Source organism: Melospiza melodia, chromosome 11 (assembly GCF_035770615.1).
Source record: "Melospiza melodia melodia isolate bMelMel2 chromosome 11, bMelMel2.pri, whole genome shotgun sequence".
In the NCBI taxonomy this organism is placed as follows: Eukaryota; Metazoa; Chordata; class Aves; order Passeriformes; family Passerellidae; genus Melospiza; species Melospiza melodia.
In genome coordinates, this window is record NC_086204.1 from 29,980,657 (window position 1) to 30,006,856 (window position 26,200).

General features: G+C 43.9%; 1 protein-coding gene across 1 annotated transcript in view; it reads left to right on the forward strand.

Moving 5' to 3' along the window:
- The window catches only part of CACHD1 (cache domain containing 1), an 89,471-nt gene that overhangs the window by 14,917 nt on the left and 48,354 nt on the right, over positions 1-26,200 (forward strand). Inside the window, exons 2-3 of the mRNA XM_063166277.1 lie at positions 14,680-14,742; positions 22,772-22,920. Coding sequence (XP_063022347.1) covers positions 14,680-14,742; positions 22,772-22,920 — 212 coding nt within the window. The remainder of the gene's footprint in view (positions 1-14,679; positions 14,743-22,771; positions 22,921-26,200) is intronic.

The following is a 26,200-nucleotide window of genomic DNA, read 5'->3' on the forward strand; positions in this document are numbered from 1 at the left end:
CAAGGAAATACAGTAATACCCCACAGAAAGGAAAATGAAGAATCTTTGGAAACCTAAATGTGGTTTTTTTGGGGGGGAGCTCATATTTAAAATAATAATCTGCTGGAGCGAGTGTGGTAATAAATTATGGAGTTGTAAAATCTGAGCAGAGCTTCTTGTTCTGTGAGATGTGGTGCTGGGATTTGTTTTTGTCTGGGCAAGAAAATGGCAATTTGGTCTTTTTTGTGTGTTTTTCCTTTGCTCAGTACATTTCTACCCCAAAAAACGAGTGGTTGGAGGCTGTTTGCAGCTCTTCTGCTCTCGGATGAGCTGCGGGTCATGGACTCCTCTTCTGCCACTGTGTGCTGAAAATGGCCCTGTGGAGAGGAAGGTAGAAGTGTGTCTTTTTGGTGGAGAAACTGAAATCTGAGCAGCCTCTTCTGGTGGCTGTTGACCTCTGTGTAACCTCTGTGGCGAACAACAATCATCAATGGTGTGGCAGAGAGGAGAAATATTTAAAACAGAGGAAATAAAATCGCAGATTATTCTGAGTTGGAAAGGACCCATGAGGATCATCAAGTTCAACTCTGAAGTGAGTGGCTCATGCAGGGATCAGGCCTTGGTGTAGCATGAGGACTTTGTGGTAAATGGTTTGAATCTCAGGCCTGGTTTTGATTGGAGGGATAAATCCTGATGGAACCCCCTGAAATTTGAGTTTTGGAAGGAGCTGGGACTGCTGAGGGGGCAGTTTCTGGGTCAGATGGTGATGATGGCTCCTGCTGCAGCTCCTGGGGGTGTCACAGAGCTGTGACTGATGGTTTCTTGTCACCTTGTGTGGGTTACCTTGGTTTTCCTGGGAACTTCTGAATTCCTGGGCAGGAAAGTTGTAGGAACAGTCTGAGATGGGGACCTCGTGTGCTCTCCATGTCCCTGTTGGTCCTGGAAGTGCTTCCAGATCATCAGTGCTATTTCCAAGTGTTGTGTTCTCCTCCTGAAGTTTCCATGCAGAGTATTTCATCTCCTTACTTCAAACAAAGTGAAGTAATCTGAGTTTTATCTCCTGAGTAATGGAGCAGCCTGGTCTGGTGGAAGCTGTCCCTGCCCATGGCATCAGGGGGAACTTCAAGGTCTCTTCCACCCCAAACCAGTCTGGGATTCCACAAATATCAAAGAAACCTCTTTTTTTGTTAATTCAGGGGTGTAAAATTAATGTAAAATGAATCTTCAGATCAGGTGGAACAACAGCTAATTAATAAGCTGTTAAATGCAATTTTGGGTTTTTTTAAATCAATACCTCTGTTTTCATTAGGGTTTTGTCAGCAGTTGAATATTAACTTTTTAATTGTAAGTTAATTATAAACACTCAGATTGGGTGTTGTTGTTTTTTTTGTGTTTGTTTTGGTTTGTCTTTCAGGGCAGTTTTAGTGCCTGATCAGGATATGCCAAACTCTAAAAGCAAAACTGATTTTGCAACTTGTTAACTTCAAATGGCATTGACACTGTAGAAACCACTTGTCTCATTGTGTCACCTCTCTCCACATCAAAATGAATTCAGCAACCCTCAAAGTGAATTCAGGAACCCTCCTTCCCCCAGTTTCTTCTGCACTTTATGTATTTTTTAGCTTCATTGTGGGAGTCTCCTGCTCTTTTTTGATTAGTTAAATGAGAGGATCCAATACTTTTATAGATAGAGTAGTTTATGATTAATAATGGTGGACATTGGATGCAAATGCGTAAAAAAATATCCAATTAACATAAGCAATTAGTGATTGCTGAGATTTATCAATCAGAATGCATTCCTAAACTGTCCCGAATTCCAGTAATTCTCATTTATTAACCCCTGATTGGTGTTTGAGAGGATTGGGTTGGCATTCCCCATTTTCCAGGTTGGGGCAGGGCTCACCTGCAGTGACTGTGAGCATGGGGAGCCGAGTAAACCCAAACACACCCTGGGTTTTCTGTGTGGATAATTGGTGTTTCTGGGACCTTTCTGTGTGGATAATTGGTGTTTCCATGAGACAATGCTCAGACTGGGAACGTTTGTGGATGAGAGAGGGATCCAAGCCTGGCATGGGGGGATGAGGGGCTGCAGAGCCAGGAAATGTGGGAAAGACACTGGGAATTGGTGGTAGTGGCTCCTTGGGATTTTGGTGATATTGTTATAGTGGCCACATTGTCCTTTTTACTTTAAATTTTGCCTAAATTCTTACCACTTATACACGGTAAGATACAGGCAGCTTCTTCCTCCTGCCACTTCATTCATCTGCAAGTGAGAAACAGGAGCACATCCCCTAATTTATAACCCTGATTTAATGTGTTATGAGGCACTGGAGAAAGGATTTGCCTTGCATGGCTCTGAGAATTTTCATAATTTACTTTTTCTTCATGAGAAATTCAATATTCTTTCAATTCATTCTGACTCTGGAATTCTCACCCTTCATTTTCATCCTCTGTGGTTGAGGATGGACATCACTTTTTGGAATGTTTTGAACTTTTTTATCTCCTGATGCTTTTGATTTTGTAGCCTTGTGTTTGTGTCCTTGTTAGGAGTGAAAAACCAGGATAAAAGTCCAACTGGGGAGGTGAGACAGGAGTTTTGAGCTCTTCCACTGTCTGTCAGTTCCCAATGCAAAAACTACATTGTGAAAACACACATGGAGTCTGGAAATTAAAATACAGATTCCATGCTGAAACAGAGACCTAGATTAATTCCTGGGTATTAGCAATTTATTAAAGTTAAAATTTATTCATTAATTTGTGAAGATAAATTATCACTATCAATGAAAATTTTTCAGCTCATTAAGTCTTTTTTTTTTTTCCCCCTCCACTTCCTGACAGTCAAATCCTGCTAGCAGTGCAGGAGTAGCTGTGAGACAACAGGAATATTCATTCCCTGAGCAGCATTAATCCACTTCCATTCTCCATTCAAAGCAGCGTTAATGCCTTTATTTCTCCTTGGAGCCTGAAGTCACTAATCCCGATCCCAAAGTGGATTATGGTGTCGTTCCTGCGTGTTCAGACAGATGTGCAACACACAGATAATTGCACAGAAAGGCAACAGAAAGGGAATTTCTTTAGTTGCTGAGCTGGAGGTGGTCTCTATCCAGCCTTAAATCCTTAATTCAATTTCAGGTTTGCCACTCAGTTCTGTTGGCCTCGTGCTCAGAGCGAGTTCTAATTGGAAAACTGCTTGGACTGATCCATATTTTATGTGCATCGAAGCATCCTCGAGAATTAAATATGAATGGATGTTAGGAAATGTTGAAATATTATGAAACATCTAATTTCCAGTGCAAATATCTGCCTAGGGATTCTTGATTATCTTTAATGAAGATGACACTACCCATGATCAGCACAAGTGTCTCTCTAATAAGAGAGTTCATGGGAGGAAATCACAGCAGAGATTTGTTTGGAGTAAACGAGCAGCCTTTTCTCCAGAGATTCCAAAATACTTTATTTAGACAAAGTTAAACATGAGTGGAGATTAAAAAAGAGGTCAAATCATCCTCTCCTGTTTTGAAAGAGAAATTGGTTTGTGTTCATTTACCAGGAGCAGTGGATTTGCTTCGTAGTTTGTAAACATTTTGTGAAAAAGCAGCTTGTGATAATATTTATAGAGGGAATGAAAAATAATAATTGCCTCTGTCACTGCTTGAATTTTAACAATGTGTGTGCACTTGAGGCCTTTTTGATCTTTTTAATAGGTACAACCCAACTGGCAATGACATCACATCAGGAAAGGAATTAATGCTGCCACTGTCAACTTCCTGGCTTGGATTTTTTCTGAAAAGCTGCTTCCCTGCAGTTTAAATCCCTTTTTTTACAGTAGAAATCCGCTCCCACATTCTGTTGGCTGCCCTGTCCTCGTGATGTTGTGCTCTGTTGGCCAGAAATTACAAGTCTGTGTGGATGGGCAGGGACCCAGGGCTGTGCTTACAGGTTTGTGGCAAGATCTGCTGTGATTTAGGCTGCAGAACATGAATCTGATATCAATTTGAGATATTAATTCCATCCTCCACAGCTGGGATTGTGCAGTTCTCATCCCAGTCTCTTCCTGGATGTGTTTGCATTGGGGAGGTAAAAACAACTCAGAGCAGAGGAAAAAACAATGTTCCAAAAGAGCCCAGGCTGTTTCTAAACATCCTGAAAGCTGCTTTCTTTTTCCTCTTTGCTCTGCAGCTTTTTTGCATTGTGATTTTTGTGATTTCTCTCCCGTGTTTTGCTCTATCTTTGATCAATAACACTGGCCTCATAAAAAGCCCCAGATGGGCAGTTTTTCCAAGCAGAGCTGAAGCTGCAGGTAGTTCATTTCTCCCTTGGAAACTTGAGGGTACCCGGTGGGAAATCTGGGATAACCCAGCAGAACTCTCCCCCTGCAGTGACCCCAAGGGTGTGTGGCTGGAATTTGTGGGAATCTGGAGGCAAAGGGCATCCCTGGCATTGAAATAACTGCACAGAGCTCCTCCCCAAGTGGAAACTGAAAAAATCCTGCATAGGAACTGAGGGCTTGTGTTTGCACAGGTGAAATGCCTTTAGGGACATTTTTGGGGGGCAGTTCTTGCAAATTTCAGCTGCTAATTTGAGGCTAATTTCAGACACAGAAATCATTCAGGGTTGTTAATCAGAGCTCCTCAGAAGAGCACACTGTGATGTTTAAGTTGGAGTTGAGTGTAGCTTCTTGCTGCTTAGTGTTTGAAAGGTGAATATATTCATTATCATTTCAGCACCGCTCATCTTTAGAAGGCTGGGATCATTATCTTTATTCAGGATAAACCATATTTGAAAAACCCCTCTCCATCCCTGCTGTGGTGGGACCATCCCAGAGCCAGGACCCCGGAGCCCCCACCCTTGGCTTGTTTGGAAAACAATGAGGGGGCAGCAATAAAATCAAATCCCTGCTTTGCACAACATCTGATGGTTTTTTGCTCCCAAAGGCTGGATGTAGCAATTCCTGTGGGATGGCTGAGAAAGCACTGAGGCGAGTTCTGCTCCTCTCCTTCATCCTCGCCTTCCCTCATTAAATCTGGAGCTTTCTCTCCTTTTTCTGGGTTGGAATCCACACTGTGCTTGATTAACACTGGAGGTTTTGTTTGAGTTTTGGTTGTTGGTTGTTTTTTTGGGGTTTTTTTTACTCCCCCCTCTTTCATGTAAATGATGTCTTGCTATTTTGCTTGCTTTTTCCCTTTTTTAATTAGAAGAATAAATGCTTGCATTCATGCACAAATTGCTTTGAAGTGCTGTAAGAATTCAATTCATGAGCTTCCTCCAGTCTCAACCTTTAATTTTTTTTTTTGCACACTGATAACATCTAATGGCTGTGCTCTTTCCAGGAGATTTCATTTGTTTTCTGAGGGCTGCTCTGCCTCCTCCTGTGTCCCGAGATAATGAGTTCAACACAGGGAGAAGTTCAGCAGCAGCTCCCAGCCAGCATTCCCAAGGTTTTGGTACTGGGAATTTTTTTGTGCTGGGCCGAAAAAAAAGAGGGAGGGAACAGTTCCAGGGCCTGTGGTGACCTCTGGGTGCTGTGGGACGGCTCAGCTCCTTGGAAAAGTGCTTCCTTCCAGGGATTACCTTCTTTGCTTTATTTACCCAGGAATCATTTGCTACTTTGCACCTGTCTGTTGTTTTTTGGGCTGCAGGATGCAGTTTGTCAGTGCTGTCAGTGTGTTTAGGGTGTTGGTGGTGATGCCTTAGGATTTTGGCTTTTCTGTTTTTCTATATTTGTGATCCTGCAGTTCTTTAGTGCACCACTCTAAACTCCATGTACAGTGTCAGCTGCTGCTGTCCCATTTTGGGCAGGCACAACAATTCCTCTCCAGGCCTGGCAATCAGGGACTCCTCACATTCTCAGGCCTGAGAGGTAGAAACAAAAATGAGTTGGGGGGAGCAAACTTGGGGTGAATGAATTCATTACCTGAAGCTGTAATTGGGAAATTAACCCCCAATATGGGGGAGTTAACATGGGCCAAACTGATATATGAAAACCTGTGACCCATGGTCCATTTTGGGTGTAGCACCTGAGGGGGCTTTTTCTGCCCAAGATGTACCTGAAGGTAATCTCCAAGAAATGTAAACAAAAGTGATTTGAAGGGTGCAAACTTGGGGTGAATGACTTCAGTACCTGAAGCTGTAATTGGAACATTAACCCTCAATATGCACATGGGCCAAACTTATAAAAATATGAAAACCTCTGACCCAGGGTCCATTTTGGGTATAGCCCCTGAGGGGCTTTGTCTGCATAAAATACCTGAGTTTTCCAAGGAAACAAATTTATGAGAATTGTGCATTATTTTGCTCCTTTTCAGTCTTGCGCCTACTCCTTGTCCTCCCTCTGAGGCCTGAAATGATCCCATGGGATTTTACCTCCCATAGCTGATATAGAAATGTTAACTGCTTTTGGCCATCAAAATTAAGATCTAACTTGAAGGCCCCTCAATAAATATAATCACATTTTATTCCCTTAGTTTTGTCCGGCCTGTGTTTTTAGGTAGCCCCAAAGAGGCATCAGTGGTTCCAGGTGGAATTCTGGCCATGGAATGCCAAGCTGTCAGATCCATCACTGTGCTCAATGTCTGAGTTCATTCCTGCCCTGTTTTGGGAGCAGAGGGGAAGAGAACCCATTTCCAGTGCTGGTGGATGAGTAATTCCCTTTTCATTAGCACTGAAGTGTGGCAAAATGGTGTTTCCTGGAGCCCGCAGAGCCTCCCAGGGGATCCCAAACCCCGAGGTCAGATCAGTGCAGCTCAAATGGCTTCTCCTCTGCTTCTGCAGGTGTTTGGAGACTGACCCCCCTTTTAAATGTGGGGTCACAGCCCTGGGCTGGCCTCGTGTCCCCAGGGAGCTGCTGAGGTGGCACCAGGCCTGCTGAGGCCCTGCTTGGCCAGGACACCTCTCCTGGTGTGTCTGCAGTCACTTTGGAATGCTATTTTTTATTTGAAAATAACTTTACACCCAGGGAGTGATTGATAGAATTAATGCAAAGTGGTTTATCTTCTTGAGTTGTTTTTTGAAGTTCTTTTAAATTGCCAGTGAGAGATTCAACCTAAGAATTTAAAATCGCACAGATTTGCACCCCCTCGTTTCTGCTCAGGAAAAGAGGGATGGGGATTATATAAAATATAATTAATATACAAGTATTCAAATATACAAATATCATATAAAAATGATGCAGATGAGGTATTTAAGCAGGCGACCTTAAAACTTCTGTACTTATTAATACAACTAATACTGTAAATGAAAGCAACCTTGTAGTTTTTATTGCAGACACTGACTCACAGGGAGATAATTATGTCCTGCCAGTCTTTTTCAGGTTACTACTCATAAATTATTTATCCCTTGACAAAAGTCTGGATGTTTTGGTGCAAGAACCTGCACGTGGACTGCAGTTTGTGTTAAAACTTTAAACGTGGGTGTCTCTGCGAGTGCAGGCACTGGGAGACAGCTCCTGTTCAGAGAGGTTGTAGGGAAGGCTTTTGGGACATTTATCCTGTGGATGCTGATGGTTTCCTGCTGAGAGATCCTGAAAAATTATACTCTTGGACATTTAAAGCAAACATTTCTGTAATTAGGTTGCCATCAGCCCATTCATTTCATGCACAGAAGTCCAGCCTTGTGATTTATGATCTTTGAATCCCAGGATTTAAGGTTGTCTGCTTGGGTATTGTTTTTTTAAAGTTCCTGTGCTGCAGCATTTCTCCAAGCAAAATCCTTAATTATGTAAAGCTGATGAGGGAACAATCACCTCTCTTGGTGTGTCTGTCCCTTTGTGCTTTGGGATTTTTTCCTGACTTTACTGTAAAATTACAGAGTCCTGCCTGGAATGCTGCATCAATTGATCCATGGTTTTTCTGCAGACTTGCTGGACATTGACTTCATGAGCAAATTGGACAAGCACAGTAATTACACTTAAAGTGGTATCAAACCCTTCTGGCTCTAGGATTGCAGCTATTTACAAGTCTTGGGCTGCTGCTTAACATTTTCCCAATTTGGAGTAATTTTGACATGAGTTTGAAAGCAAACCAGAAAACTGAAACCCAGAGCTCTCCCAATAGAATGAAGGCTCTGGTCAATTTTGCTCCTTGAAATGCTCAATTTTAGGTTCTTTTAAAAGGAAAAGGAGCAACAAGATGCAGTAAGGTGAAAAGAGTTCACTAATTAAAATGCTCTCAATCTGAAAAAAAAAACATAGAAATGATTTAAGTTTTACATCCTGGAGGCTGCAATGAGGAATAAGTGTAGGGAAGAGAAATCCAATGCCATTGAGAAGCCCATCTGCTTTGTATTTTAAGGGTTGGGTAGCATGACTTTCTTTTTTTCTGCCATACACATTGTCAGGAGAATAACCTTAGTCAAGTTACATTGGCTAAATGAATAATCTCTTGAACATGTGGAACTCATTTTCTTGGGGTATTTTCCCCTCTCACCCCTTTTCCCTTCCTCTGCTCTGCTCCCTTGAAAAAGAAGACCAAAAAAACCTGCTGGTTCCTGATTGCATGTTTTGGCACTTACTCAGTTTTCCAGAGTTTTCTCTCCTTGCAAATGCCCAGAGTTTTCCAAGGAAACAAATTCATCAGAATTATGTTCTCCTTTGCTCCTTTCAGTGTTGTGCCCACTCCCCATCTCCCCTCTGAGGCCTGAAATGGGATTTTACCCCCTACAGCTGATACAGAAATGTTAAATGTATATATTTATATATGAATATATAAATGAGATGCTTTTGGCCATCAAAATTAAGATCAAACTTGAATCCCAGTTCTCCTGTGTTGCCCAGAGTATATTCCAGTGCTGCAGAAATGTGATGGGCACCTTGTGGAAGGTGGTAGGAACTTGAGCCTTATAGGGATAACACTCAAAATTTGGGATAAATCCCAAATAGGGATTCGGTGAGCAATCTTCATGAGATGAAAAAATGGGAAAGGAGATGATGATTTCCCACTGAAAACCTTAAATCTTGGGGAATGTGTGCAGCCAGAGGGTGTGTTTTGAGCCTGCAATGTTCATTGGTTCTAACTCACATAATTCTCTTTATTAATTAGTGTTCTACCCTCTGCTGGTGATAGATTTCTCAGTTCTCATGCTAATTAATCCACATTTTTCAGTATTTTCAGTATATTTTTCCCAGACAGGGAGTTTATAGCACATGCTGATTGTCTTTGTTAGAATCTTCTTTACCTCCTGCTTTCTGCAGCATTTCCTTGGAGGGATGTAAAATCTGCATTTTAGGTGTCCAGTTCTCAGCCTCATTGAAGCTCATCGGGGTTAGTTCAGCAAAACGTCAAATTTTGCAATTTTCCAATGAAACTCCAACAATATGAGTTTGAGAAGAAAGGTAGCTACATGCCAGCTAAAGTGGAAATCACACTGCTCATGATTAATTAAAACAATTGATTAGAAAAGTGAATTAGAGGCATTAATTAGAAAAATGAATTAGGAAAGTTCTAATTTCCTGGAGCCTGTGAAGGCAGAGACTGAGCTGAGCTCAGCATCACTTTTCTCTCTGGTTCAGGTGTCTGTGGCTGCCCCACAAATCATGTAATGAGAAAGAGCATTAATTAGTTAGATCCCTTCTGAAAACATGTTTTTTTTTGAAACCCACAGGAGGAGAAAGGCATTTGTGGGGTGGTGTTGGGATATTCCTTTCAGATCTGTAGCTGCTGCCCTCAGTGCTCCCATCCCTCTGGATGTGCCTTTCCCTCTGTTTTCCTCCAGTTCACTCCAGCTTCTTCCACGTCTCACTGGAAATTGCTGGAGGAAAGCACAGAGCATGTCCCTGCTCTCCTGGGAAGTCTCTAGTTAATGTTCCTTGGTTTTAGAAAATGGTAACAAAACAGAACACGAGATGGCTTCAGACACTGCAAAAATAAACTCCACGGGCTTCCCTGAAAACAGCCTCACTGGGTGAGCTCCACCAGGAAAAGGATTTGTTGGATATTTGTTGGCTCACCACTTTTTAAAGCATTAACCTTTCATGTAGGAACCAGACCCTGCTTAGGGGCTGCTTGAAGTTTACCAAGTACCACAGCCCTGCAGAGCTGAGTCTGCCTGTGTTGTACACACCTACATTTTATTATCCTGTGTAACTTCTTTAATGTTATTGATTTTTGTCATGGAGTCCTTACCCAAATATGAGAGCTAACAGCAATCCATGCCCCAAACCTGCAGAAAGCTGGGTGCTTTGGGTTTTTTGGGTTTTTGTTTTTTTTTTGTTTGTTTGTTTTTTAAATGGCTTGTATGCATGGTGAAGCAGCTTCAGTATATTTACAGCTCAGTGGCTATTTTACTAATCCTGTGTTTGTTTTCCCTCATTCTCTTTGTCTCAAAAAATGTTATTTTTGTTGTCAGGGAGATGGATTCGTGTCTTGTCTGGCAAGTAAAGTGATGTGCAAATGGTTGAGTGCTCTGCAGAGCAGTTGGTGCCTGTGTTTGGTTGGGGCCTTGGAGATTTGGGGGTGGTGGATTTTCTGTTTGTTCTGATGCTGTGCTGACGGTCAGGCTGGGCCTTTTGGAAGTGTTTTTCTCACTGCAGTGCATTTTCATCCTGAGGGAATGAGCCAGTTAACATTTTACTTTTTAGGCAGTGCTTGGTTTGGAGTCTTCTCCCAGATTTAAAACTGAGTTGCCTTCAGTTTCAAATAAATAAAAGTCTCTCAAGTAAGGAGTTTTTAGGATGCCACAGAGGTGAATTCGAGCTTATCTCTGGCTTGGTGGGAAACCTGACTCCATCCTGCCCTGAGATGGGGTTTGGGTGCTGGGCCCATCCATCACTGTCAGACCCCACCTGTGCCAGCCATTGGATGCTGCTGGCCCAAATCTTCCCTGTCCCAGCCCCCTGCCCCTGAATTCCTCGTTCCTTCCTGATTCCTCTCTCCTATCAAATACTTGTCCTGCTGTCCAAAGCTAAAGCCAGGCAGCTGGAGTCATTAAAGGGTGTATGGAGGTACCACAGAACAATTCCCTAGGAAGCTGCGGGTGCTTTGACCCCACCAGGTACTTCAAGAGCTTGGGAAAGCAAGAGTGGAATTTGGGAATTTGTGTTTGGAAAACAAACCTCAGCTTCCTCAGGGCTCCATCCAGGGCTCCCTGCAGGCTCACAGGGCCACATCTCCTGGCTTTCCTGAGGAGCTCTCATGGATCCCTCCCAGGCGTGATCCCTGCACATATCAGAATTTTTTTGTGTTTGTGTGGCCAGGCAGGAGGGCTGGGCAGGGTTAGGAGCAGGAATGATGTGCCCAGGATTTGGGTGTTGCCAGAGGCCCCGGGGATGGTTCAGGGCAAGGTTACGAGCAGGAATGATGTGCCCAGGATTTGGGTATTGCCAGAGGCTCAGGGATGGTTCAGGGCAGGGTTAGGAGCAGCAGTGATGTGCCCAGGATTTGGGTGTTGCCAGAGGCCCCGGGGATGGTTCAGGGCTTTGTGCTCAGCCCCTGGGAGCTGCACTGAGCCTAAACCTGAGCAGAGAGCTGCAGGTGCAGACAGGCAGGTGCTGTGGCGCTCCAGTGTCTGAATAATTCCAAAAGAATCTTTAGGAAGATTATAGTAAGTTTTAAAATGGTACAATTAGAGAATAATCAGGTTTGGAACAGACCTTTAACATCATCAAGTCCAGCTGTTTCTCCATCCCTGCTGGAACATTAAACCACATCTCCCAGATCCAGAACTCCTCAGGGATGGGGATTCCAGCAGCACCCTGAGCAACCTATCCCAATGCCTGACCCCAAAAGCAATGAAAAAATTTGTCTCGTATCTAACTTCATTCTCCTGTCTCCATTTAAGGCTGTTTCCACTTGTCCTCTTGCTGCTGTGGAAAGTGTCAGGATAAATCAAACTCTCCAACACTGTTTTCTTAGTATTGGAAAGTAGACATTGCTTCAGTCACAGTGCTGGGATAATTCCACCAGAATGTAAAAATAAAGGGGTTTTCCCAGTTAATCACTGCATCCAAAGGCAAATGAAGGAAAAGAGGGTGGCATTTGAGGGCTTGAGGATGTGTGTGCTGGGATTTTGGGAGTGGAGATATTCCATGGCTGGGGGAGAAGCAGCTGAAGGGAAAAGGCTGAACCAGGGCAAGGGATGGATCCTGATCCAGGGGAAAGGCTGGAAGGGGATCCAGAGGAAGGGCTGGATGCTGAATAAGGGGAAAGGCTGGGGGCTGATCCAGATTCTGAGCTGGGGAAGGGCTGGGTGCTGATCCAGAGCAAAGGCTGGATGGTGAATGAGGGGAAGGGCTGGGTGCTGATCCAGAGAAAGGGAAGGCTGAATTCTGAATGAGGGAAAAGACTGGATGCTGATCCAGAGGAAGGGCTGGGTGCTGATCCAGATGCTGATCCAGCACAGCCTTCCCGCATTGGGAGGGTGAGTGCTGATGGGTTATGGCAATAACACCGGGCCAGCATCTCATTAAACACGTGTGGGATTGTTCTGTGAGGGAGCTGAGCCTGCTGCCATCTGCTCCACAGAGCCAGTTCAACAAGAGGGGTGGGGAGAATAAAGTACAGATGCTAATGGGCTGTGTAAACTGCAGGGCAAGTTCTCCTAAATATTTAGACTGTTTTCCTGAGGTTGTGTGTGGGGCTGACTTTCTCTCTGCTCTGTGAAGTTCCCTCCACTTCATTTGAGGTTGCCACTTAGCTCTGATTGTCTGGCTAAAGTTAGGGCACTTTTAAGTCAGTGAAATTAGCTTAAAGATGTTTTTTCCCCCTAGGGTGGGATTGTGCCCAGGAATTCTTGAATAGGGAGCAGATATCCTGAGTAGGGACTGGACCCAGGCAGGGGCTGAGCAGTTCATGTGTAGCCTCGGGGCTGGATTCTCAATCCTTACTCGATTTTTACTGTTGGTTTACTCATTATGTGTGTTTAGTTTGACTGAGGAATTCCTGCTCCCCCCTCTCAGCCATGCATGGTGCTTTTAATTAAAACAACAGAATATACCAGAGCATTTTAAAGAAATTAACTAATTCAAAATCAAGCAAAATAGGTTAACAACCAAGCCAAATAAATTCCTGCTGGCATCGTGACTCTTACATAACCATGGGCGATGTTCCCTGGCATTATTTTGCTAGTTCATAAATGGGCTACATGTGAAAAGGGTGGAAGAAGGTCAGCTTTGTGTTAGGGACAGAAAGCTCCATTCTCAGGAGCTGACAGTTGATTTCCTCCTCGTTCCTTTTGATGTCTGCACACTAAACGCTGCGTGGACAGAAAAATTCAATTCATTTAAAACATTTTGCATCAAAATGACATGCTTTAATGTATTTCCTTCTGATGTTTAAGTTATCTTTTCATCTCATGAGGGAGGGAAGAAAAAAGCCAACATGTTTGTAGTTAAAGTACCCAAGCAGAACTTTAAACAAAGGTCTCGATGAAGTCTCGATGTACAGGCAGCTTTTAAGGGTAGAAACCTTTTTTCCCCCTCCCCTGCCCCCCCTTCTTGGCTCTCTGAGCCTTGTAAGCCAAGGAGATTTATTGCTGCCCTTCCAAATGCTTCTTCAGAATGAAGAGTTCACATTTTTGAAATTCCTCAAGTCCTCAGGAGGGAGAGGGATAAGGGCAAGTGATGATGGGGAGCACACCAAAGGATTTTCCAGGCTGGTTTTGCTGCCTGTAACTGCTGGGAGGGAATCAGCTGAACCTGCATCAAAAGAACTCTTGGAGCTGTGGACTCCAAGAGTTGTCAGGGAGATGAATTTGGATGAAATTGGAACTTTTTAGTGATTGCAGTTGTTAGTGCTGATAATGCAGTCCGGGGTGTTCAGGAATCCCTGTCCTTGGCCAGATGCAGCCACGTGTGTGACTCAGCACTGACAGAACTGGGCTCCATCCCCTCCGTGAACCCCCAGCTCCCCTGGAGAAAGGTCTAAACAGCCTAAATAACCTCCACTTATTGCCATTACAGCTATTGATACCACTGATTGCTGTTAAGAGAGCAAAGGAATATTTTGGGGATATTGTACAATTGTACATTTTCCAGTGGAGATGGCCCCACTGTCCCCAAGGGGAAAGCTGCCCTTGGCAGTGGGGAATCTTGAAAGAGAAGCTCAGGTGATCAGGCAAACCTTTTAGTAAAGCTGTTGGTGTGACCCCAAATCTTTCTAGTCTTATTTTTCAGTCTGCAAGCAGACTATAACAAGGTGTTGAGTGCTTTTTCCTCTGTGTCTGTAAGCAGGGATGGCAGCAGGGCTGTCACCTGTCCCCCTGGGAGCTGAGCTTCCCACAGCAGGACGCAGCTCTCACTTCTATCTTCTGATACATCTCCTTTTTTATTGCTATTAATGAGGTTGATCTGGTTGTGTTCAATTTGGGTCTTACTTGTCTCTTTTCCACATATTAAATTTGTCTAAGTTTGGCTCCCAGCCTCTCATGTTTTAGTTGGAAAGAAGCATTTTTAAAAGTAGTTATGTTGGGTTGAATGTTTAGCAAAAGAAGGGTTCATAGTTTGCACGTGGAACTATTTTTAGCACCTTAGGTCAGTTTGGTAAATAAACAGATATGTGGAAAAAAACCTGTTGTGTCTTTGCCTTCCAAAGTCAGCCTCTGCATGCAGATCCCACATGGAGACGCGATTCCCTTGGGAAGCCTGGCACTGGGAGAGTCCCCAGGCCCTTCTCTGGCCCCATTTCCTCACCCATCAGCCCCTGGAGCTGCTTTCCTGGGACATTTGTGACAGAAGAGCCTCTCACGCTTCCTTTCTGCTTTTTCTTGCAGAGGATATTCAACTCCTTCGTGTACACAGAGAAAATATCAAATGGAGAGAGCGAAGTTCAGCAGGTGAGTCCAAAACCCCTTCACCTCCACTGGCAGAGTCAGCTCAGGGAATTCTTTCTGTCCCAGCCTCAGATCACTGCTGGGAGCAGGATGGAAATGGGGATGGGTGCATGTGCTGATGGTGATGTTGAGAATTCTGCAAAGCTTTTCCATTGCTCGGTGTGGGGCTGTCCTTTGGAAACAAAATGAAGTAGCTCCCATTAATTGTCAGCCTTTCATGTTGGAAGTGCCTCTTTTTGAATTTCAAATTCAAAGTAAACCCATTAATATTGTTATGATGTGGGAATATGGGACAGCCACAGCCTGGTGCATCACAGGTGTGCTTGAGGGGTATTTGTAATTTTATGGGGTTTTACAGGAACACATTTCAACATTTAACACTGAGATACTACATGGGCAGTTTGCATTTGAATACATGTGTATATTTTTAAAATTAATTTTGGATCAGTTTTCAAACAGATCAAGTAGGTCATGTTTCATTCTTTCAGAAATTAAAGTCCCAATTATGTTTGTGGTAAAGGTGATGGGTTTTGGTCAAAGAAATGGAACAAAGAACCAGCTTTTTTTCCCAGTCTGAGCATGGACTTGCTCAGCCTTCAGGAGTAACCTGACCTTCCCAGACCCCTCTCAAACCAGTTTTAATGTTCAGGAGAACCAGAGCTCCTCAGAGTGGGGCTTTCCCTGGGCAAGAGGGAGCTGCAGTTCAGCCCTCAGGCAGCCCCACTGTGGTTCCCAGAGCAGGTCAGTGCATGGCATGTCCATGTGGGCTCACACTGCTCCTGGAATACAGAAATAATTAACTCTCCCAGTTGTGCTTCCTGGAAATGGTGACATTTCCAGTCTTCTTTAATTGTTTTACTGAGGAAAAAGTCAAAGCAGAGCTGGTTCAGGTGGGATTGTAAGGAACTTTTAGGCTGGAAAAGACCTTTAAGACTATTGAGTCCAGCACTGCCAAGACCACCTTGTGTCCTCAAGTGCCACATCCACAGGGATTTTAAATCCCTCCAGGGATGGGGACTCCTGGGCAGCTGTGCCAGGTCTGGAGAACCCTTTCTATGAAGAATATTCCCAAATATCCAATCTAAACATCCTCTGCTGTAACTTGGGGCTGTTCCCTCTGCTCCTGTCCCTGTTCCCTGGAGCAGATCCCAAACCCCTCCTGTCAGGAGCTGTGCAGAGCCACAAGGGCCCCTGAGCCTCCTTTGCTCCAGGCTGAGCCCCTGCCCAGCTCCTCAGGGATTCTGCAGCCCCTGCCCGGCTCCTCAGGGATTCTGCAGCCCCTGCCCAGCTCCTCAGGGATTCTGCAGCCCCTGCCCAGCTCCCTCAGCCTCTCCTGGATCCCCAGACCCTTCCCCAGCTTTTTGGAGATTTTGGCATGCCCAGGTGGGTGCTTGCAAGCAGAGGGGCCATGGGAATGTAATTGTCACCTGAGTTTAACAATTTAAATCCCACCCCATCCCAGCATCCCCAGGATGGGCCCTGTGGCTCTGTGCTGTGTAGGGCAGCATTTCCAGGAGTGTTTCTGGGTGGTCTGTGCACCACAGAAGGGCCATGTGGGCTGGATCAGACGTATCAGATGGCTTTTGAAAGGCAAAACTGTTTTTGGGAAACCAAGAAACTGGATTAAAACTTCTTTGAAGTCCTGACTACAGATTCTCTGCTGAGGAAAAGACAGTCCTTGTTTCCCAGAGCAGATGTCTGTGTTCATCCCAAGTGGATTTAAAGAGCTGTCCAAACACTGGAGGTGGGGTGATGGATTTGGAGCTGTCAGGGGAGAGAACGGGGCTCTGCTCAAGTGTAATTACTGTGCTTAAAAGCTCTACACTGAAGTGGATGGAAGAATAATTGAGCACTTCTGGTTCATTAATAACCAGATCTTCTAGCCCTAACGAATCCCCAGCAACAGAACCTGAATTTTGTAAGAGTGGGACATTGAATGGGATCATCTTGAGCAAAGGCAAACAAATGTAAGCAGATGAAATCCCCTGCCAGAGAAATCTCATTTCTGCTTTGCTCATTCATTAACAGTTTCGTAGCAACTGATATCCAAAGGCAATTAATGACAGTTTTATGTCAGCTGGGATTTGCTTTTTTGGCAGAACGCTGAATTGTTGTGGGGGTGGTGGGATTTTTGTACCAAACCATGTAAATAATGACTCTCAGTTTATTGAAAAAGTGAAAGATTCCAGCTGTTGGCCTTCAGGCCTAACTGTTCAATACCTTTGGCTTGCTTTGTGCCACACGAGGAGCAGTTTCACCTCTCAGCATTGAACTGGTTACACTTTTAATGTCTGCAGTTACAGAATCACTGTGGCACCTGACAGATAAAACCTTTTCTGCCTGATATAGGTTATTAAAAATGGGATGGCAATGGCCAAAACTGACTTGGATCCCTTCCCTGGGAGTTATTTCAGTATCAGAGAGCTCTCATATGAAATGAGAATGCAGTGCTGTGAGTTAGTGATGTAAATAAAGTGGGACAGGAGGAGTTTTATGAGGGGAAAATCTACATTAGCTGATTTCAAGGAAGTCAGTGTGTGTTCAGTGTCCTGCCAGACATCTGCTTTCTGTGATGTGGAGAGCAGGGATCTGGGCTCCACACAGGAGAGGGGGTGAAATGCTCTCAAACGGGAGTAGATTTACCAATTTTGAGGAGAAAAGGCTTGAAAAGCTCAGGCCATGCTGCCATTGGGTTGGATTTTTAGTTTGGTTGGTTTTGGACTGGGCAAAGAAGCCTTTGGGGAGGAAATAGATCTGAAATGTGCTGAAAAAATTACATTTAGCTGTTGAGCACAGCACGTTCCCTGGCTGTGAAACGTGGTGTGTTCACACACATTAATAAATTGTGAGCCTCACAATAAAAGGCAATTATTGTGTGTTTAATGTACTTCCAGAATGATTCAGGAATTGTGACCTCTCTCTAGGTTTTGCTGTGCATCCTGTTTAACATCTTCCTCGGAATAAGTCTTGGGAGGCTTTGCCAAAGGTACTGGCCAGTAGAAAACCTCAAATGAGTGCTGGTTTCCGTGACAAAATGCACTTTGGAAAGTGGTTTCCTGCATCCTGGTTGCAATAATGGAATACATTCTCAGTGTCATGCAGAGAAGCAGGAATGGGGGCTTTCCACAAGGGAGAATGGACTTGAGTTAGAGGAGGGGAGGTTTAGATGGGATTTTAGGGAGAAATTGTTCCACGTGAGGGTGGGGAGGCCACAGAAGCTGTGGATCCCAGTGTCCCAGACCAGGCTGGAGCAGCCTGGGACAGTGGAAGGTGCCCCTGCCCATGATGGGGTGGAACAGGATGATCCTTGAGGAGGTCCCTCCCAACCCAAACCATTCCAGGACTCCATGAATGGTTGGAATCCTTTAAAACAGAGGTGTGGGATGCAGCTGGAGGTGATTCTGTGCTCCTTCCCTGAGCCATGTCCCTGCTCACCTCTGGCTCTTCAGGGTTGGTACAAAACCAGTGGTTTCTTCAAGAGCCACGTAGATGAAAAATAAATAACATTAAAAGTTTCCTAGATTAGGAACCTGTGGATACACAGTTGTGATAGAGCAGCAGGACGATGAATCCCTGGTAGGTGTTGGAGAGAGGGGCTTTTTTTCCAGATTTTTCTGGTTTACAGAGGGAATTTAAACCTCCAAATTCTAACTCAACTCTTCCATGTGTAAGCAATCCTTTCCAAGGAGCTTGACAGTGTTAAATCCCTGTCTGTGAGTCCATCCTGGCATCACCCCACTGATGCATATTTTATATACAGGCTTGGAAACATGAAAAATACCTTGGCTTTCAAGCTGCAGCAGAAATAAAACCTCACCTTGGAGCTCTGCTTTCCCTCAGAGCTCCCTGCAAAGGGAAGACTTCAGAGCTGTGGAGCTTTGAGGGGGAAGAAGCTTTAAAAAAAAGCTCGAGGGAACGATGCAAATGAGGGAAATGTCTCTGGGAAAATTAGAGGAGCTCAGTGATGTTGTGATGAAAGGTTGTCAGTGGAGATGGTGACAATTGAAGTGCATTACCCAGGGGTGCTGCAGTAATAGAAACAGGTGTTACAGTCCAACCTGTCTGCAAACCCAAGGGCTTTGGCTGCGTGTCAGCTGCCAGAGGAAATCCAGGGAAAACAGGGCTAATGGCTGCATTGTTCACAGACAGCACTCTCTGCTCATTGTTTTGTTTGTTCAAATCAAGGAGAAAACACAGAAATCTGAAAAATGCCCACGGAGGCTTCCCCTTGCTGCTGTTTTTGAGATGAGGGAAAGAGCACTTTGTGTGGGATAATAATATTTATGTCAATCTCAAGATATCCAGATTGATTTCAGTCTCCATTAAAATGGGTGAATTGGAGGATTTCTGTGGGAGCAGGAAATGTCTGTCACACTTGGTACCCACCCAGGTGTGGGACACCCCTGCCCCTTTCCTGTGCCTGACTGAGGGCAGGATTTTCCATTTTGCCTGAAAAATACTTCAGCAATTATGTAAGCACGGTTTCATAGTTCAGCCTTCTGTCCTTTCATTATTTGTTATCTCTCTTTCTCTACTTTGGAGGTTTTGTGGGTCTGGCATCCATCAGCATCCAGCAGCTCTCCAGCTCCAGGCAGGTTAAAAAAAGCAGGCTATGTGCTGGATAAAAACTTCAGGTTTTTATTTAGAAAGAGGAGAAGGTGATTTAAGCCTGCAGCTTTTACTGTGACAGGCTCCAGCAGCCGAGTGCATCACCCTGCAAGGGGAATAAAGAAAGTTTGGGAGGGAAGTGAAGCCCAGCTATGGAAGAAAGGTTTGTTTTGTTAGGCTTCATCTGGGTGATGCTTCTCAGTTTGATTAATTACAACCATTTGTTTCTAGTATTTCATTGGTGGTTTGCCCTCAGTTTCTTATCACAGTTTATTCATTTGAAGAACTTTTCAATGGAAAATTATTTTTGGATCATCTTGTCCTCGGTGACTTTATTGAGCTTGCTGGTTTTGAAGCGGTGTGGATTGTTGGGAGCATTGTCTCGGTATCAGAGGGCAGTATTTTTGGAGTTCTTTAGATTAGACCAAGTGAGATGCTGCAGCTGTGGGCAGGGACGGTGTCTGGAGCTCTGGGAGGTTTCAGATCCCTCGCTGCTGACACGCACTTGACTCCCGCCCCAACCAGGGCTGGATCCCCTTCCAGAAAAATAACGGAGCGACTTTGAGCCATGCAGAGCTTTTTCCATGGGAGACGCGCGTTGGGAACAAAGCATTTGCTTTTTGTCAGCTTCTGAAGTACAGGATCTTCTGAAAAACGCATTTGTCAGATCTTTAGACTCGGCACAGCAGGGTGAAATTCAAAGGCTGTGGGGTGCTTTTATCGTTCAACTTAGAAGGTGAAAACTCATCAACACCAAACCCTCAGCTTGAGCAGCATTCATTTATCAGAGAGCTGCTCTGATTCCAAACCAGAGGCCTTTTGTTCTGGGGCCCTGTGATGGTTTTATGACTGTTAATGGTGCTCAGCAAACTTCAGCTCTCTCCCCTCTTCCTGATTTCAGGTAGGGAAACCGAGAGGGAAATCTCAGATTCAAATATCTGGTTTGCCTTGGCATTTCAGTTGCCCAGCGTGAGAGGAGAACTTTGTATGCACCAAATCTAAATGCTTTGATTAAGGAAACTTGGCTTGTGTTTGTTTGAGAGCACAAACAATTTGTGCTGTATGACTGCTGCACCATTCCCCCATCCATGATGGAGTGAGTATGAAATTCTGGAAATCCTCATGCTGTCATTTAATCTACAAAGAAAATGAGGATTTCTTTGCAAAATAGACTGAGTTTTCTGCTACTTTGGATAAAACCAGAGAAGGCAAAACTCCAAAGGTGCCTCTTACCTTATCCTCATCTTCTTCTACATTTCTCCCACACCAGTTTTTAATGGTGGGTTTTAAACAATTCCAGGAGAATCCACTTCTGAAGAACACATTTGAGGGGTACAGCCAGACACAAAGAAAGCTTACTGGAAACAAGAGAAGGATCTCCCCAACAGCTTATTATCCTAACAACTGGGAACAATTTAATAGTGCTGGATGCCTAACATGGAGGAGCCCATTAGCAGTCCTCTGGTGCCTTGGCAATAAATCATTCCACAGAACTAATTAGGTGTAATTCTGCAAGTCATTTGAGCAGGGTCCTGTTAAACCTGTGCTCCTTGGAGCCCTGTCATGGTCCCCAGCATTCCCTGGAGCAGGCAGGCAGGGCAGTGCTGTTATCAGGGAGGCCTCCTGCCCCTCAGAGCCGAGTAAATCATGACAAAAGGGCCTGTTGGTGAGAGTTAGGAGAGACATTTGTTAGTGCAGGGATCTGGAGAATCCAGGGCTGCTTGCCAGCATGCAGGAGCAGCAGCACTGTTCAATCATCCCTGCAGGGTTTGGGGTGTGCAGGGAGCAGGAGTGCTGTGGATTGAGGGGATGATTTAGCTCTGGAGAACTTTGCAGAAATGCAAAACAGTATTTCTGATTATCCAACACCTCTGTTTGTTGCTTAAGAGAAGATTCTTTCATTTGCAATTGGCTGATTATTAAATATGTAATTGGTTGGTGTGAAAGGGATGCAGAATATGCAGAGCCAAATAAAAAAATCCTGATCCATTTCATCAATTCCTGCCTTTGAGGAAAGACCAGAAGTGAAGATCTCAGTAAATGTTCCTTGTGAAACCTGATGCCTCCTGGTAACTGTGTTCACTGTCACAGATTTTCCTTTCCCCTTTTCCCTGGCAGTCATTAGTCAGGCTCGCTGTGAAGTGCCTAATGAAGGACACAAACGAGCTCTTCTGTCACAGCACAGTCACTCCAGCAGCCTGGGATGTGTCCCAGCAGGCTCAGCCCTTCCCAGTGCCTGGAATCTGCCTGGCATGGAGAGGGCAGAGATGCCACAGGCACCACCAGCCCTCAGATCACGTCAGTTTGGGAGTATTTGCCAGGAAAAAAAATTATTAATTTTACCTTTATTTTAATTTTTTGCAGAAAGATTTAAAAAGAAGGGCTGAAGTACCCAATTTGCTATTTCCAAAGTGAACCACCCTATTTTTTTAATGATCTTAGAATTGCACGGGAGGGGCCACAACCTGTTTGTTTTCACTTTCTGAAAGGAGCAAAATTGGCTCTTTCAAATCACGGTGTCACCTCTAAACCTTGTCCTGATTTATAAGGAGTCCCTCTGACAACAAAAGGCTTCAGGAGGAATTTCACTGGTGCAAGACTTTTGTCATTATTTTCTTGCTGCTATAGGGTAACATCGGTTAGAGATTGTTCAGTTTGTGGCTGAAGCTGTGGATTGTGAGAAGGCACAGTGAGCTCTGGATCGATGGGGAAACCACCCAGGCACTGCTCAGCCTCCTAGGAAAGCAGCAGGGAATGCAGCTGGAAAGCAAAAGCTGGGGTGGTTATTTTGCCCAAATCTCCATGGGAGAGGTGGTGAAATACTTCTGCACAGATCCACCTGCTGAAGAGGCTGCTGAGGAGCAGAGGGATATTCATGGCAGCATTTGGGGTTATTTGGGTTCCTTGGATCCAGAGGTTGCTCCCATCAGTGGGAGATGTGCTGTTGGCTCTTTGCTCCTGGAGCAGCAGCAGTTCTGTACAGTGAAGGCATCTCTAACACCATTATTTGGGCTTTCCTGAAGTGTCCATGTATAGAACTTCAATAAATTCACTTGTGGCCTGGTTTATTCTCCATCACATCCCTGTCAGGCCTTGGACCAAGCACCAGTGTCACATCCAGCTGTCAGTTCTTAGTGAAAGGGAAGTTTGTGTAATGGAAATCACACTTTTCACACATGTAAAACTGTTGAAGCATCCATTGCTGGATGGTAAATGTATTTTGCTTTCTTATATGGTCTCCTTGCTGCAGCCAATATTAATTGCTTGACTTCTTGCTTAAGCCACTAAAATAAAAGCACAATGAGCAAATCAGAAAAAAAAAAATTGTCTTTAACACAGGTTCTGATTGCTTGTTAAGGAATGGGGTAATACAGAGAAACTGGGTTGATTTTTAAAAAAATTCCTTATGGTTTTTTTTTTTCAGTTGGCAAAAAAAATCCGTGAGAAGTTCAACCGCTACCTGGACGTGGTGAATCGGAACAAGCAGGTGGTGGAAGCCTCGTACACTGCCCACCTCACCTCACCCCTGACTGCCATCCAGGACTGCTGCACCATCCCCCCTTCCATGATGGAGTGAGTATGGGACCCTGGAACTCCTCGTGATGTCTTTTAATCTGCAAAGGAAACTAAGGTTTCTTTGCAAAGCAGCCTGAGTGTTGGGAAGGATGAAAGTTTGACAAGGAAGTCTCACAGATGCTTGGCAGAAAGATTTTTTTTTTAATGTAGAGTCTGATGAAGGAATAGAGATGGAAGCAAGTTTTGATATAGAAAAGAATTGCTGAGCCAGTCTCACTGGATAACCAAGGAGGCAAAGGGTGTGTGAGTTAGAAGGGGTTTTATGGCTTAGAGCAAAGGATAAACCCACCCCAAACAAGAAGATAGCAGAGAGCACAGGCAAACAAGGCAGCAAATGTGGCAAGTAGAAAAAAGGTCTCAGAATTTTCCACTGCAAGAAAACTGAAAAACAACTTCTAGCTTAAACTGTAATGTACTGACTTTGAGTGATTGGAGAACAGTGACATGAATATGGTAATTACAGTAGTTATGATGGGCTGTAGGTAAAAGTGAAGGTATAGATTGGTTCTGCTGCATTAAGATGCTCAGCAAAGTATATAATGCAATGTAACCAAAGAAAAGTATATAAAGCAATGTAACCAAAAGAAAAGTCTGTAATGCATTGTAACCAAAAGAAATTTATATAATGCATTGTAACCAAAAGAAAAGTCTATAATACACTGTAACCAAAACCAAAGGGTCTCCAGGCCTGCCCGCAGCTGGAGCTGACAGCTGTAGGCACAGCTCTGTCATCCATGACCCTGGACTGCTGTGACACCTTGGATGGAATAAACTGCATTTTGGAGAGCCCCTGAAATCCCATATCCCTCATCCATGCTCTTACTCCTGAGTTTTCTGCTACTTTGGGTAAAAACAGAGAAGGCAAAACTCCAAAGGTGCCTCTTATCTTGTCCTCATCTTCTTCTACATTTCTGCCACACCAGTGTTTAATGATGGGCTTTGAACAGGAGCTGGGAATCAGCTGGAAGCAGCAAAAGGAAGAAAGTTTGTTCACGGTGTTCTGTACAAAAAGAGTCTGTCTAGATCCAAGACACTGTTTTTTGCCCTGAATAACTCTCCTCAAGCTGGTCATGGGACCTTTTCCTGTCCTTTGAAGTAGCCAAAATCACGAGCTGGTCAGTCCATCACATGCTAACTGCACTGTGCTCCACTTTAATCAGGTTGACGTGCTGCTGTTTGATAGCAGAGCTTTCATGAAATCGAGTTCATTGCTTGGAAACTGCATTTGTTCATGTTCAGTTTGGGTTGGTTTTAAGTACAGGAGTTTTGAGTAGGCTAAATCCAGGCAGTTGGTCATCTTTAAGCATTTCTGTTTTGCTGCATGTTTGCAGAAATTTCTTTGGGTTTTCTAACTGTAAAAGGGGTGATAGAAGCCCTGATTTTTCCAATTAAAGAGGAGTAATTTTCTCGAAATCCTGAATATTTTAAACATTTACTTCCATTTATGCAAACCTTGATTACAGACTGATTGCTATGGTTTATATCTCAGTCTGATTTAAACCCATTTGAGAGGGAGGAAGGTAATTTGGGCCATCAGGTGACTCCAAGGGCACAGGTTTGGAGTTTCTGTGCAGTTCCTGCTGGACAAGGTGCCTGTGGAAAATGCTGCCACATCCAGGCTGTTGGCAGGGTGGACAAAAGGGTCAGGGATTCTTTGAGGATGAAAACCTTTCTGCCCTCTGCTCACAGAATCCATGCAGGGACACCTTCCAAGCAAGGGCTGAGGGGAAGGAGAAATGGGATTTATCACCCCCTCAGTGTGGCCTCATTTTTCATTAAAAAGAGAAGTCTGCTTTTAGTCTGGAACTTTAGTGAATTCCTTTTCACTTTGTCCTCCAAAATTACATAGCTTGGATGTACTTCAGAGATTTCTTTACCTGTGGTGAACTTGCATAAGAAATCCTTCCCAGTAAAAGGTTTAAAACACAAACAGCTGGCAAAGCAGAGGGGGGAATTTGCTGTTTGCACAGCTCCTCATTCAGGCTCTACAATGGGATTCTCATCATTTAGTTGCTTGGATCAATAATTAAATAATTCCCAGAAGAGTTTATCAGCTGCAGGATGCTCTGGACCTTGGCAAGACCTGGTTGAGGCTTATCTGACCGTTGGACACAGTGCTGTCTATAGGAAATCCTCTGCAAGACAAAGAAATAACGTAAAAATGTATTTTCTGTTTGAAACTTCCAAGTTTTAGCTCCAATGAGCAATGCTTTGTTCATTACCTGAATTTGTCTAAATGCTTCTGCCATAATTTCAGTTTTTCTCCTCTTTTTACCTCTCCCATCTGCTGCTCTTCCTTTCATTTTCCTTCTGTGTGGCATCACCTTTCTGGGAGATTCCCCATTTTGGTTAAGTATCAGGAAAGAAGCTGATTCCCCTGGATATTGTGATCAGATTTTGAATTCTTCCATCATTAATTCATGGACTAACTGGGTCTGCGCTTGCAGGAAGTTAAATTAGATGTGCTACTGCTGATAACAGCTTATCCTTGGTGCTTAAAATGTTTAATGTTGGTGTTAAAGCAACAATAATGAAATTTTTTTGGTTAAAGTATTTATTAACTGCAGAAGAGGTCGTGTGGAAAAAGACCCAGATTTGTCTGTGAAAATCTCTTTTTTTTCCCCATGAGATCCTTTGCCTCAGATTGTGCCTTCGCCTTGTCTGAGTCCTCAGGGCTGTGGTTTTTATTCTGGAGGGTTGTGAAATGTTTGTGTTACAGCTCCTGAACTCTGTGTGTTTTCTTCTTCTGGCTGTTTCCTCATGTGGCCTCTGCATTGAGCAAACATTTGAAGCAAGAACAGTGTCAGAAGTGCATTATCTATGTGGTATTTTTAGATATTTTAAAGTATTTTTAGGTATTTTTATGTATTTTTATTTTTGTGTTCTTTTTCTGGCCGTTGCCTCATGTGGCCTCTTCATTGAGCAAACATTTGGGGCAAGAACAGTGTCAGAAGTGCATTACCTTCAGTGTATTTTTAGGTATTTTTAGGAAAGTTTGAAATTTTTTCCCACAGTGTTTAAGGCTGTTTGTCACTTGGTGTTCGGCCTCTTATTGTCCAACTTATTGATATTGAGTTGGGAATGCTGCAACTTTGGATTGGTCTGGGGAAAATTAACTTGGGAAGGATGAACTATTCTGTAGGGAAAGGATTTTTAAATTGTTATTGTTTTTTTTTTTTTTAATTGATTGCTGGCCTCAGTTTGTATTTGTTGTTACCATTAAGAAAATGATCCATCAGTTTGCTTGCATTTCTCCTGAAAATCCAAGCATTGGTTT